Genomic DNA, 14,691 nt, shown 5'->3' on the forward strand with positions numbered 1-14,691 from the left:
GGGGACCGATCAGGACCTATTCTGATCGGTCCCCAGACCGATCAGCTTTCTTCACAGAAAGCTGCCCACCTTCTGTGCGGGTTCTGATCGGTCTGTGGACCGATCAGGCCACAGCTGGATCGGTCCACAGACCGATCCCGACCCTCGCTTTCTCAGTGACATCGTCTCTGATCGGTCCCCAGACCGATCAGGACATGGCCTGATCGGTCTGTGGACCGATCAGCCTGCCTCTTTTTGCGCCTCTGTTTGCTTGCTGATCGGTCACCAGACCGATCAGTAACCGAACAGAAAGCTTCTGTTCGGTATCTGATCGGTCACCAGACCGATCAGAACAAACTAGGTATCACTGGATCGGTCTAGTGACCGATCCAGAGCTTGGTTTTTGCCCAAACCAAATCCCAAGACTTCCAAACCAATATCCGGTCAACCTTGACCTATTGGTACTTCATCCCTAGCATCTGGTCACTCCCTTGACCTGCTAGAACTCCCTGCCAAGTGTCCGGTCAATCCCTTTGACCTACTTGGACTTTCCTCAACACCAGAAGTCCGATCATCCCTGATCCATCTGGATTTTCCCTTGCCTGGCTTCACTCACCAGGACTTTCACCTGGCTTCACTCACCAGGATTTCCACACTGCCTAACATCCCAGTTAGGACTTTCTCACTGCCTGGCTTCACTCACCAGGACTTTCCCACTGCCTGGCTTCACTCACCAGGACTTTCCACACTGCCTAACATCCCAGTTAGGACTTTCCCATTCACCTAGCTTCACTCACTAGGATTTTCACCTGGCTTCACTCACCAGGATTTTCCCGAATGCCTGGCTTCACTCACCAGGACTTTCACCTTCACCTAGCTTCACTCACTAGGATTTTTCCCCGTGCCAAACTCCCTACTTGGACTTTTCGCGTGCCAAGCTCCCTGCTTGGACTTTTCCGTGCCAAGTCTCCATACTTGGACTTTTCCAGTGCCAAGCTCCCTGCTTGGACTTTTCCGTGCCAAGTCTCCATACTTGGACTTTTCCCGAATCCGGTCAACCAGGTCAACCTTGACCTACGGTTGCACCAATAATCTCCCAAACATCTATTCTTGTCCCATATCAAGAATAGAACTCTCTCACGAGTGTCAATCATCAACATGCAACTCAACTAGGTCAACCTTGACCTAAGGTTGCACCGACAATCTTCCCAAGTCAAACATCAAAATACAACTCGAGTCACGTCAACTCGAGTCGGGTCAACCAGGTCAACCTTGACCTAAGGTTGCACCAACAAATTTGACAGGAGATTTTGAGCTTAGATCAGGACTTATTCATCTGCTTCCCAAATTTCAAGGCTTATTAGGAGAGAATCCCAATCGCCATCTACATGAATTTCATGTGGTTTGTTCTACTATGAAACCACAGGGGATTTCAGAAGAAGACATTAAGTTGAGGGATTTTCCATTCTCTTTGACGGGAGCAGCTAAAGACTGGCTATATTGCATTCCAACTGGATACATTACAAGTTGGATTGATATGAAGAGAGCATTTTTGGAGAAATTTTTCCCAGCTTCTAGGAGTGCAACTATCAGGAAGAGCATATGTGGAGAATAGAAGATACTATTTTTATATAAGATGATTGTGAAGAAAAAAACTAAGAGACTTAAATTAGAAACGAATATAATCATCTTAATTATAATGAAGTTAATTTTTAGCGTACCTGTGAAGAAAAAAACTCTTCTAATCATTCTCTAATATAATCATTTACTGATCAATTATAAAATAATCGCATAATTTATCTTCCTTCATTAGAAACAAATATAATCATCTTTTTCTGGTGCATCACCTCTACAATTAAGAGACTTAAATTAATATTCTCCAATAAGTAACTTATGTCATGCCGATTAGTATATATGTTTAGTGCTAGTTAATGATATATAATTTGAATAAACCATTGAATTACACAAATTTACATACCAAATGAAATACAAGGATGTGAATGTATAAAAGAACGTAAGCTACCAATAAACAATAAATCGACTTCAGTTAGTATAAATCAAAATAATTAATTTTTTATTATATCATGTTGACATATCTTTTTATATATATTTATTAGACTAATATAAGTTATAATATATATATATATATATATATATATATATATATATATATATATATATATATATATATATATATATATATAATAAAAATTTAATGATAAATTTAAAAATAAATTTATATAATAGTTTATAAACTAGTTAAAATTATATTTGATATATTAATTATACTTTGGAAAATACAATGGAAGTTCCAACAAGCTGTCGTCAAATGAGAAGAAAAAAGAACTATTATAAAAAATTGAAGATATGTTTACCACTAGCAAGAGGATGGAGGAAAAAATTATTAAAAGTAAAATAATAGAACTCATTATCACATAAAGTATAGAGGGAAGAAAAGAAAATATGATTTGATTAAATTATTTATATCCAAGAGAATCTGAAATAAAGATTAAATTATTTATAGTTTGATTAATTGTAAGATTCTTTTTGAATTTAAAATTAGTTGTTTTAAATATTTTTATTTATTTGAAATGTACTATTGCTTCTTGTGTGTGTATATAAGATACTTTTCAATTCCTTTTAAAACGATGAGAACTTGCTCATTGTATATAAGATACTATTTTTATTATTTTCTTGGAGAAATTGCTCATTTTAAAATTCTCTGATCCCCTCTTGATTCTTTCCATAATTTGTACGTCAGATCGTGGTCAAAATCTAGCCAATATTAACTATGATTTTCTCTGGTTCACCCTTCCATCTGTTAGTAGTAGCCCTAGTACCAATTATGAGATGATTGTAAATGCCTCATTTTGTATCATATTTCATTATTAATAAAAGACAAATTTAGTTATTATATTTATTTCAGTTCAGTGCCGAATGAATAAGTATAATAATGTCCTTGGGTAATATGTTCTTATCTACAACATATTAATTGGTTGAATTGATAGTGAGATATTGTAGATATACATAGAACACTACTCTTAACTATTTCTAGTCAGACATTAATATACAAGGACAATATTAATGCGTTGAGACTAGCATGTAGGTCAATGGATGACTTAATCTCACAAGTCATAGATATGAGATATCAGGTTGACACGTGGGTATATATTAGAGAATATATACTAAATGACCCGCCATGAGAATGTTTCATGTATCGTTATATAAGTGTCATAAACATTCTCATGTGACTATTTGCATGAATAGTCCTTAGACTTGAAGTCACTACGGATCCCTACATAATACATTGTATACTTTGGTATCGGCAAACGTCACTCATAACAGGGTGGACTATAAAGTCGATTACTGGGTATGCTATAACTTATGCGGAGGGATGTGAGTGATATAAATGAGATTTATCCCTTTCATATAACGGAAGTGATATCTGTGGTTTCCTTGATTAGTAGGACACAAGAAAGCATGACCATATGCAAATGAGTCAATATGAGATATTGAGCTTATTTGATTGAGTGTGTATACTTAGAAATCAAGAAACAGAAAAGTTGATAAGAGGATGACACTGTCTATGCCTCATTGATTAATCTAGATATCAAGGATAGAGGGGCCAAGTCATACAAGATAATAGCCATGGAAAGGTTAAGTTGGATCTCGACATTCTCGTCACTTGGGTAGCAATGATGTCTTGCTAGATGTCACTCATTGCTTATATATCTAAATGTTGATTTTGATACATGTTACGAGAACTTATTGGGTCACACACAAAGAACAAGTTAATTTGGAGATAGATTTATTTGATGGATTATTGGATTAAATCTAATCCAAATTAGACTCATTGAGTTAGACTCAATTGGATCCAATTATTGGATTGAGTCTAATTTGAATTAGATTCATGGAGCCAATTTAGATTGATATTCATGGAGTCAATTTAAATTGATATGGTTCAATAAGTTAGACTCATTGGGTGAACTTGAGTTCACCAAGGAAAATGAATAGTCATCAAGGAAGATGAATAGTCAATTTTGAACCATTGGATTGAATGGTCAATTTTGAGTCATTGGATTAGAAGACGAAAGAGCAAAACCCTTTGGTATTCATGAGATGGATATAAATGAAAATTTATGGATGATAATTTTCATTAGATGAAAAACTTTTTTTTCTTCTTCTTCCTCATCTTGGCCGAAACTCACATTCTTGATTGCTAGCACAACCTAAGGTAGTTTTCTTCTCCACTTTAGAGTTTGTGAGACAAACGGAGACACTTGTTCGTGTGGATATTGTTAGAGGCGTGAACGCTTGATCGTGCTGAGATTCTAGCTGTCGGGAGATCGTGTGTACACACCAAAAATATAACTATCATGAAACTTAGTATATATGTTGTTTATTCTTCCCTTCGCATGGATCCCCTTGATAAGAAATTAGATATTTTTCGTTATACTTTTACGTATCTAACGCCCTAATTCTTTACACAATCTAAATTATAGTTTAAGACAAACGACCAAATGAGTATCTAACGCCCTAATTCTTTACACAATCTAAATTATAGTTTAAGACAAACGATCAAAGGACCGCCTACGATGGACAGATTAGATGACACCGAGCATTATTTTGTTTGATTTTACGCCATTTTAAAAAAATTTGAACCTCATTTCAAACCCAGCGTATGGCAGTAATCGATTTGATCCAAGAAAATTTTCCCGTCAAGATAAATTTAAAAATGCTAGTAGAGATACATAAAAAATTTATATTGACCGCCAAAATAAATACCAGAGTACTTGCGAATTTATCTTGATGGGAAAAATTTAAGGTTCTTTTTTATTTCCAAAAAATTATCAAATAACAACGTTATTCACTGATTCTTCAACTTCAAATAACAGTTTTTTTTTTTCTTTAAACAAAAATTTATACTTTTTATGGACCAAAAGAGAAAAAAAAATCACTATCTATAAACCAAGGAACCAATATTATGCTAGTGCCCAATATCAGAAAATATTACACCACCACAAGTTTGTTGTAGCAACTTGGTGTATCGAAAAGGTTAAAACTCATCGTAACAAATTACTACAAGCGCTAGAAAGAGAGCTAACCAGTGCGAATTGGTCATCGTTTATGCCTCTTGTTCTTTTTATGTTTCTTCTCGATTGAACGCTTCTTACCACCTTTCTTATGTGACTTGTGCTTAGCGACTTTCTTTAATGGTTTCTTCTTCACAGCCAAGCCAGGGCTCTTTTCTGCTTTTCTAGTCGCAAATGGTATAATGTCCGTTGGCTTCAAATCATCATCATCATCATTGTCGTCGTCATGGGAAATTGAACTTGTAGTAACTGTAATGGTTGTGGTGTGGTCTTCATACATCTTTGTCTCTTCGGACACAGAAACATTAGCACATATCGATCAAGGAATGAAAATATAGCATTGACCGTGATGTCGAAGGAGACTAGAAAATACCTGAAGCAGATGCAATCATGTTGTTATCTTGCTCGGCATCACCATCATGGTCGGGCTCAGCAGCAGCAGGAGGTGGATCTTCTGAAGAAAGAACCTTACCGTACAATGCGATTTCTTTTTCTTGTTTCCTCTATAATAACGAAAAGAAGGTAGACAAATGTGAGATTAAAATAGAACAGAGCTTTAGACTCTTGTCTAGGTTATAGGTGAAGTAACCAGCACATATGTTAAAAGAATATTCATAAATCAATTACCAAGATTCAAAATATCCAACTAAATATATTGAGACTAAGTCACAGTGCATATGTGAAATAGTTGACAAACCAATTTCCGAGTCCGGATCCTCTTCAACCTCTCCTTTTCTTGCAACTGTTTTTGTGCTTCTTTTCTTCTTTTCACCTTTCTTTTGTGAAAGCCAGTAACATATTCCCTGTCACAGAAATGCTTGTTGAGTGTGCCATAAAAAGAATATGATTATCTATCAAAATCCCATGTCTACGATAGTCAATTTGGTAGTAGATCATAGGTAAATATACTAACTATACTACAAAAAAACCATATTGCATAAATAGAACAATGGCGACATAAATAGGAAATAGGAGCATATTTTACTTGGATGAAAATCCTAATGTTTTTCATACGATATCAATCGATTCTCACTGTGAGCTTCAGTAAGATGCCATTGCGCACAGAATAAAATTATTAATTTAGGAAAATCAGAATAAATCGGCTGTCTACGTCTGAATGATAGAAGTCATTTGTGGTTTCTACTGTTGTATTCAGTGAAAAATTAAACCTGAAAGATGCGACCCAATCAAAACAAGACGAAAAACTGAAACAATGTACCCAAATCAACAACACAAGAAACTCCTTTGATATGAAAATAGAAGGATCTTGGGCTAGCAGATGAGGTCACCTGAGTTCTTTGGCATCGAAACTGACGGACAGAGCTTTGTTCTTGAGAGCTCTCTTCTTGATATGCCTTGGCACAGATACCACGGGTAGTTGCCCCACCATGACTCCCTCATCAAACTCCTCATCTGATTCACCTGCCATTATCTATCGCAGAACCCTTCTGTTTTTCACAACACAAACACAACAATCTTTTTTAACACTAATGTTTGGAAGAAGCATTTACTAACTTTAAATTATAATTTCTAATAGTTAGAGTGTTGGGAGTCCAGCTCGAAATTGCAATGCTCCATGTATCTTCACTCGCAAACATGTCATAAATAGTTAGAAATTCATATATTCTTCAAATCAGAAAATGCATTTATCACGAAGAAACAAATATATCATGTAATTATAGAATATTTTATCCAAATCATGCTCAAAGTTTAAATTGATCAGATCAACCTAATTTAACAAATAGACAAAGGAAAAGCATGGGTATTCATAGCTTAACTGTACTTATGATTTCAAAGTGTAGTTCTTGTAATAGTGGCAATGTCAAAATTAGACAAAAATATAATAGAATTGTCACACCAAATTGATTGGTAGCATGTATTTTGTGAAGCATTGATGATTAAGAATAATTTGTTCAAAAACTAGAATGTAAAATTGGCCCCTTCATAAACGAAGGTGATCGAGAGGTGGTTAGTTTGCAAGAACAATATAATTTGCAGGGAAGAATCACACTAATCACAGCAGTTTCTCAAGCATTCCTTATAGCATGCAAGCATGCATGTTGCCTATAAATATCAACTCAGAGATGTACAAATGCTTTACTTGGGGAGATTTGGGATTGCACTCGATTAAAGGGAAGTAACTAACTAAACTTGTAGAAATGGTGGATTGGGTATATGGTGAACAGAGTGATTCAACATGTGTATCCTTGGAAAATTCTGTAGTTCTATTTAATGAAATAACCAGATTATGCGGGCCTAGATATTGAACAATATTTCCAGTATAACTCAATGGAGCTCTCAGCTTTGGCGTGTCATACTTGCCAACCGTTTTTTTTTTTTTTTGGGGGGGGGGGGGGGGGTCAAAAAAAAGATTGCCAACAGAATAACAATCAGGAAGGAACAATAATTGAATAATAAAGCCATACACGGACAATCATAATGCAAATTGACTATAGAGTGTGGAACCTGTAAATGTATCTGGAGATCTCTGTGTCCTGAACAAACAAATTCATAGATACATAACTAGCATAATGCTATAGAGGCACATACTCAAACTATAGTCAGACTCATTGTGCATCTACATTATCCTTCTAGCATGTCAGACCGAATAGAAATATTAAATTCAGTGTGCATTAACCAATGTAGTAAAGTAATCATGAGTTATACAGATTGGGAACAAACTAATAACAGTCATCATATTTGTCATTACCTATTTACACATCAGAACTGTTGGTGCAATATCCCTCAGGTCAAGGTTGACCTGGGTAACCAAGCTGAGTCTTGGTTTGGGTTTAGATGTTTGACAATAAGATATTGATTGAAGAAGAGTCAAGTAGGTCAAGGTTGACTGGATACTTGACTGGGAAGTCCTAACTGGGATGTTAGGCAAAATGAAAGTCCTGGTGAGTGAAGCCAGGCAGAAGAAAAGTCCTGGTGAGTGAAGCCAGGCAGAAGGAAGTCCTGGTGAGTGAAGCCAGGCAGAAGGAAGTCCTAGTGAGTGAAGCTAGGCAGATGGAAATCCTGGTGAGTGAAGCCAGGTGAAAGTCCTAGTAAGTGAAGCTAGGCAGATGGAAAATCCTAGTGAGTGAAGCTAGGTGAAAGCCCTGGTGAGTGAAGCCAGGCAAGGGAAAATCCAGATGGAACAAGGATGATCGGACATCTGGTGCTGGGAAGTCCAAGTAGGTCAAAGGATTGACTGGATACTTGGCATGAAAGAAAAGTCCAAGTAGGTCAAAGGGATTGACCGGATACTTGGCACAGAGAAAAGTCCAAGTGGGTCAAAGGGATTGACCGGACACTTGGTAAGGGAGTTCTAGCAGGTCAAGGGAGTGACTAGATGCTAGGCATGACATACCAACAGGTCAAGGTTGACCGGATGTTGGTTTGGGAGGTTTAGGACTTGGTTTTGGACAAAAACCAAGTGCTGGATCGATCAGTGGATCGATCCAGGCTCTGGATCGATCAGTGGATCGATCCAGACCTGTCCCAGCGAACAGAGAGCTTCTGGATCGATCCGTGGATCGATCCAGAGGTCCCAATCGATCAGTGGATCGATTGGGACGCGGCTGCTTCGCGCGATAAGCGCTGGATCGATCCGTGGATCGATCCAGGCGCGTTTCCAGAGCACAGAGGCGCTCTGGATCGATCCGTGGATCGATCCAAAGCCTCCCTGATCGATTGGGAACATTCGAATCGATCGGGATCCGACCGTTGGCGTCGTTTATAGCTGCAGGCGTTCGATGGCTGCGACAAGCACTTCACCGATTCACTCCAGAGCTCTCGCCAACTCCTCCACAGCGCTCACAAAGCTCAGATCGCCAGTTCTTGAAGGACCTTGGAAGCTCTCCAAGTCAAGAGGCGGATCAAAGCCAAGAAGAGAAGCTAGGGTTAGAGTTTTGTACTCATTGTAAGCTTGTAAGCTTGTATTTCTTGTATCCTTTCCCTCTCTTCTTGTATTGAGTATTGTAGGGCTTCTCCGCCCTTGGTAGTTACCACAAAGGAGAGTTTTATTTAGTGGAGGGTGTGTGTGTTGGTGTGGATCCTTGGATTAGTCACCTCTTGTGAGGTGGATACCAAGTAAAACCAACCGTGTTAGCGTTGTGTGTTTGTTTCTGTATTTTCCGCTGCACATCTTTGAAGAAACAAGCAACGCCGAGCACCGAGCGAACGCGACGAGCTATTCACCCCTCTAGCTACTTTTGGTCCTAACAAGAACAAGATCCACATTGAATTACTCTAATTTCAAGCATATAGTGGAGTCCCTGTTATGATCAAAACAACTTTCATATTGTTTATCTAACTTAAATATAGTGTTTTTCAGCTCCGGTTTTCATAGTGTCATTTTATGACGCATTATTTGGCAATTAGGTATTATAACAGGGTTCTAAAAATTATCCATGTAAATTTTATTCTTTTTGTGAGAATACAACCACTCTACTAATGTGCCATACGACTTCTAACTATTGAAGGGCCCAATCCAACAAGTGTGGACAAATTGAGAATCAAGTCTAGATTTGAAAAAAAAAAAATACAACTATTCCATCAATTTAGTATTTGATTGTAATCTACCGCTTATCGTTTATAATATTTCTAGTGAAATTGTCATTTGCTCACCTAACCTTGAAGCTTTCTACAAGTTCCCTTGGTTATGGCTCAGTGCTAACTGGCCTTCCTCTCAGCCACGACTCACATTCTTGTTTATTTTATGACATGGTAATGTGGCAACAAAGAGTAACGCAGCCAATGGATCTCCAACATACAGTAAAACCATCATACAATGAACTTCGAATCCGCACATCATCTTACCCATGATCCAAAATCCAGAAAAAAAAAACTAAGGAAACGAACAAGCTACATCTGAACAGCTTATTAGCAAAGAGAGAAATTACAGAAAAGATAGAGAGTGCCGAGCAACACAGAAGTATGATTCCTTCTAAGAAAAAACATGAAACTGTTGCGATTGTAGATAATTCTATCTACTGAAGCGATACCGTCCGTGCCGATCCATTTCGTACGCTATCGAACGAGACAAAGCGAATCTCGGACGGTATCATTCCGGGATGAATCGAGATTCGCGTCGGGGAGTCGGATCGGAAGGAGATGACATAGAAATCGAAGAAGTAGAGATTTCTAACCTGATCAGGAGCAGATGCGACAGCAAGAAAAATCGGCGGAGGAAGGTGATAAATCGGCGGCCAAGGAGGGCCGATCGCAAAAGGAGGGTGGCGGGCGGGGCACGAGCAACCGTGCGGAATAGGGTTGAGGGGATATCAGGAGAAGTTTTCATTTAACTCCTATAGGTTTAACTTAATTTTCAAAATTGTTGAAGTACACCTCAATATTTTCAGAACCTCTCGTTTCACCCCCAAATTTAATTAGAGCGAAATAATGGCTAAATATATACTCAGAGTTGTTTACATAGGGTTCCAATCGCGATAAAATCGAGGAAAAAAAGCCTTCATCCGTACTGATCAACTATAACTTTTTGATTTATTTCTTCACAGATGATCATAAAGTTGATCATATGAAACCGTTGAGGTAACAAATTCCATCTTTTACTACCATATATAAGGTAGAAACATCGTCATCATCAACTCCAGCAACTCCAGCAAACAACACAGGAAGATGAAAATGGTGAGGACGGTGGTCCTAAGAACACCCTTTGCACCATCACAATCACTCCACTGTGCATTCTTAAATGAAACAGTTGAACATAACAACACTATTCTCATGTATGATAGCAAGACATGCCACCAAACTCATTTCAAATTTTCTCGCACATATCCACGATCTCTATCTTTATTTGTATATCCTCGCACACATATAAATTTATCTAAGAAATAGTAACAAATATTATTATTGCTAATATTAATACATCAACAAAGTACTTAATTTGATATCAGGTGATGTTCTCGACATGGTGATTGATAAGGAAGACAATTTGAAAATGCTAAATCTAGATTGCAAGTGTTGCTTCCATTTTCAACTCTGGTAAAGTTATATATATATATATATATATATATATATATATATAAAAGTTTTGCAAAATCATATTTTCTTATTCTTCACGGCTAAAACTCACCTTGCCTAAGGCAAGTATTGGAATCAATGTGCGCCAATAAAAAAGAACATAGATTTTTTGGACCATTTTTTTATGATTCAAAAGATGTATCATTCGTATTTATGATTCATGGTCATGATCTGATCGTAAATTATTATGATCCCTTTGTAGATTCACCTTCCCCAATCAGGTTATAGTTTTTGTTGAGAGCGGACGATCGGAGGTCGTCCAGAGGCCTCCGATGGTGAATAAATGACCAAATTACTGGGTGTCGAGCGAGGGTGTCCTCCGAACGACCTCCAATCATCCTGCTCCGAACAAAAACTATAATCTGATGGGGACGGTGAACCCAAGAAAGAATCACAACCATTTACGATTGGATCACGATCACGATCCGACCTCAAATACGAGTGACACATCTCCTAGAAAAAAAAAATTGATCCAGCACTATAAAGTCAAAAATCACAAGCACTCCTAACAGTTTGTTTTTTTTTCAAAATTTTTCTCTAAGCTAATTTTAAAATTATATATATGTGTGAGGGAGTGTTTCGACAAAAAAAAAAATGGCAAAATGATAAAATTGTCTGATGGGTAAATTAGAAGGGGCAAAATACAAAATACAAAATTCTGTTATATTCCCTTAGGCAAAGTAAAATTATATTATCGTTTTGTTGACTTCGATTTTTTTTAATTAAATTTAGAGGGGGAAACCATCGAATTTTTTTTTTATCGATTTAACTCACAAATTTACATTCCCGAATTAATTATGCGCGCATGAACATGAACACGACAAGAACTCGAACACGAACACGAAAGGGATAAGCGGGTTACCCAGCGCCGTCCCCCGGTCAGGTTACCGCACTGGCGGAAGGTTCTCCGTTGCCTTGGTCGGTGGTCACCGTGGCGGAGGAGTTGGCGGAGGAAGGTTTAGAAATGGGGATGGCGAGTACGGTGGGGGCGTCGTCTCCTGGCATGATGACGAGGAAACGCTCCTCGAGGACGGCGGGCCCACCGGCGCGCTTCTGGTGGTCCGTGGAGGGGCCTTCTGCGCCGTCGTCGGCGTCGCTGGAGTCGAGATAGCTGGAGTCGAGGTAGCTGGAGAGCTTCCAGTAGGAGCAGGCGAGGATGAGGAGCGCGAGGGCGATGAGCCCGAGCATGGCGGCGAGCCCGCCGAAGAGATACGGCACCGGCGAGTGCCACGCCGACTGGGATCCGCCGCCGGCAGTAGCGGCGGAGGAGGATGGAGGAGAGGAGAGAAGCGAGGCGCCGTCACCGTCGGCGGTGAAACCTGCGGGGGCCCGCATGCCGTCGTGCGTGCGAGAGGGCAGCCAGCGGGTGAGAGAGAACGAGAGGAGTGGTTAGTATTTATAAAAGCCTATAGAGGTGCTAATGGGTTTGGTAATATGTGGAGTTAGGGATGACAATGTACTCTTATGGCAAAAGGTAATGCGTATACCTCATATTCATTCCAAGGCATTTGTAAGAGAAATAAAACAACATATGATTAAAATATCATACCCTCATAAGTCTATTTGCCATTGAATGAGAGTGATTTGGGTAATGACCTAACATCATTAAATGTTATGGTTAAAACAAATGTTAATGAAGACACTTTATTGTGAAGACTTCAATTTACTTATTTATTGGATAAATATGAAGACTTGGAGTCAAGTATTGATATTATAATTAATAGCCCTTTTGTAGACTTGGAAAAACAAAGAGGAAGAGTTTGGAACAATAAGAGCTTAATTATACATTAAAAAGTGATTCACTTTGTATTAAAATTAACCTTCATACCAAGCAAGGAATTCGATTCAAGTAACCTTTGGGCCACTTGTCCTCCATGCTAAGCAATGCTTGTATAGGAGCTGTGAGTTTCGCAATGTTTAGTTCGTCTTACGACAATATTGTATTGTAAGTTTGTTAATGCTCCATCTAAATGGTATCGTATTTTAGATAAAAGTAGATCAATTTTTCGATTATTGGATCGAGTCTAATATCATATCATCGATAGCTACCTGCGACATAGATGATGGCCGATCTACATCAACCGGCATGGACCCAATCGTCTGATCCCACCACTTTAATGGTTGCCTGCCACCCAGGTTGAGGGACCTAGTTTCAAATGCCAACCCTAAGCAAAGAGACAACAAGGAACAATAAATGGGAAGAAAAAACGAAGAATGAATAAAGACCACAATTTTTTAAATATCCAACATTTTGAGATTTTCATTTTCCTTTTTAAATAAATGACTTAAAAATAATTATTGAAATTATTTATTTTAACAATGACATAATACCTCTTAAAGTTCGAGCACATACAAAGAGACAGCAAGATGGATAAAACTTGCGTAAAATTGGTACATCTGATGCCACTACTTGGTGTTTTGCAATCTGTGGACAAAACTTTGAGGGTTTTGATACTCACCAGCACTGAATGGTGGGGTGGTTCTGTGCTCCTCGACATGGAATGCAATTGTTCTGCTGATGTGGATGATGTTAACATGTCAAACCCTAAAAAAGTTGGAGTTGGAGCAGAAAGAACATTGATGAGTAAGAAAATTGTTCTGACAAACCATAACCTGATTTCAGTAGTCGACCGATAGATCAATTGGTGGAACTGCATGCCGGCCCAGACATAGATTGGGTTGAGTCCATTACTAATCTCAATCTAAGACAACTCATAAGGTAATGAAAAACAACATAATTTAAAACATGGAGATTAGATTTCAAAGGAAAACAACCACTAAGAACATGAGTAGAAGGATGATGACAAATGGCACGAGAGATTAAGCAACAAATGGCAGAAGAAAGGAGACACTGCAACAAGAGGAACAACAATAAACAATCGGCTAATGGCTGTAAACCTCGAGAAAACTTTGAGAAAAGGAAAAGCTTCAATGGTGAAAGATTTGGTTAAACTTTCGAAATAAGGACTCAACTTTTGACTATCTGTGTCTAATCTCTTAATTCCCCATACAAGTAGTCCTCCATGCTTCGATCCCTTGACTCGTACCATCCTTTGAAGTCCGGGGACAGATCCACTGGAGAGGATGCACCACATCACTCATAGGTAGGATTTCATGAACCCCACGTATTATACAAGTATGATCCATAAATCTCACCTATGAACAACCCCTGGTCCAAGAGCAGACAAGGAGTTGTGGTCCAGAGGATCCTGGCTCCTGAAGTCCAGCTTTAACGACTTTACGGAAATTACTGTACTAAGTTGGTTTGTTGGTCTGATGACATAATATTCAACCAATCCACCTGTCCAACCACTAAACTAATGATCTGAAAAACTCATCCAATTCAAAAACTGTTTTGATTTTCGTAATTATGATAGCATCAACAGGAAACAACAATAAACAGTAGGTTAATGGCTGTCAACCTCAAGAAAGGAGGAAAAAAACAGCCTTAATGATGAAGGATTTGGTTACACTTTTGCAATTAGGGTTCCACTTTGACTGATAGTGGATAAGATCAGTTATTTTCAGAGTAGTTTCGACACCATACCAAAAGGAAAGCATCCTAATCTCATGTTTAGACATTAGCAAA

At 38.3% G+C, this 14,691-nt stretch overlaps 2 protein-coding genes across 5 annotated transcripts; both read right to left on the reverse strand.

Annotated features, from left to right (window-relative positions):
- Positions 1 to 4,941: 4,941 nt before the first annotated feature.
- LOC122043132 (ribosomal RNA-processing protein 17-like) lies at positions 4,942 to 10,359 on the reverse strand. The gene is made up of 5 exons (XM_042603608.1): positions 10,208 to 10,359; positions 6,362 to 6,520; positions 5,770 to 5,875; positions 5,446 to 5,575; positions 4,942 to 5,360 (listed from the first exon to the last, which is right to left on the reverse strand). The coding sequence occupies exons 2-5, from the start codon at positions 6,499 to 6,501 to the stop codon at positions 5,098 to 5,100; spliced, it is 639 nt and encodes a 212-aa protein (XP_042459542.1). The 5' UTR covers positions 6,502 to 6,520; positions 10,208 to 10,359; the 3' UTR covers positions 4,942 to 5,097.
- Positions 10,360 to 11,841: 1,482 nt separating this feature from the next.
- Positions 11,842 to 14,468, reverse strand: LOC122043133 (protein GLUTAMINE DUMPER 3-like). 4 transcript variants are annotated; one of them, XM_042603611.1, is made up of 4 exons: positions 14,259 to 14,464; positions 13,716 to 14,177; positions 13,562 to 13,614; positions 11,842 to 13,267 (listed from the first exon to the last, which is right to left on the reverse strand). In XM_042603611.1, exon 4 carries the CDS (start codon positions 12,435 to 12,437, stop codon positions 11,982 to 11,984), a length of 456 nt encoding a protein of 151 aa, XP_042459545.1. In that variant the 5' UTR covers positions 12,438 to 13,267; positions 13,562 to 13,614; positions 13,716 to 14,177; positions 14,259 to 14,464; the 3' UTR covers positions 11,842 to 11,981. The 4 variants fall into 4 exon arrangements, with proteins under 4 accessions (XP_042459545.1, XP_042459543.1, XP_042459546.1 ...); XM_042603609.1 differs by having other exon boundaries at positions 13,562 to 13,617; positions 13,716 to 14,468; XM_042603612.1 differs by having other exon boundaries at positions 11,842 to 13,248; positions 13,716 to 14,464.
- Positions 14,469 to 14,691: the final 223 nt, after the last annotated feature.

The sequence above is a fragment of the Zingiber officinale genome, chromosome 2A, assembly GCF_018446385.1.
Source record: "Zingiber officinale cultivar Zhangliang chromosome 2A, Zo_v1.1, whole genome shotgun sequence".
Lineage (NCBI taxonomy): Eukaryota > Viridiplantae > Streptophyta > Magnoliopsida > Zingiberales > Zingiberaceae > Zingiber > Zingiber officinale.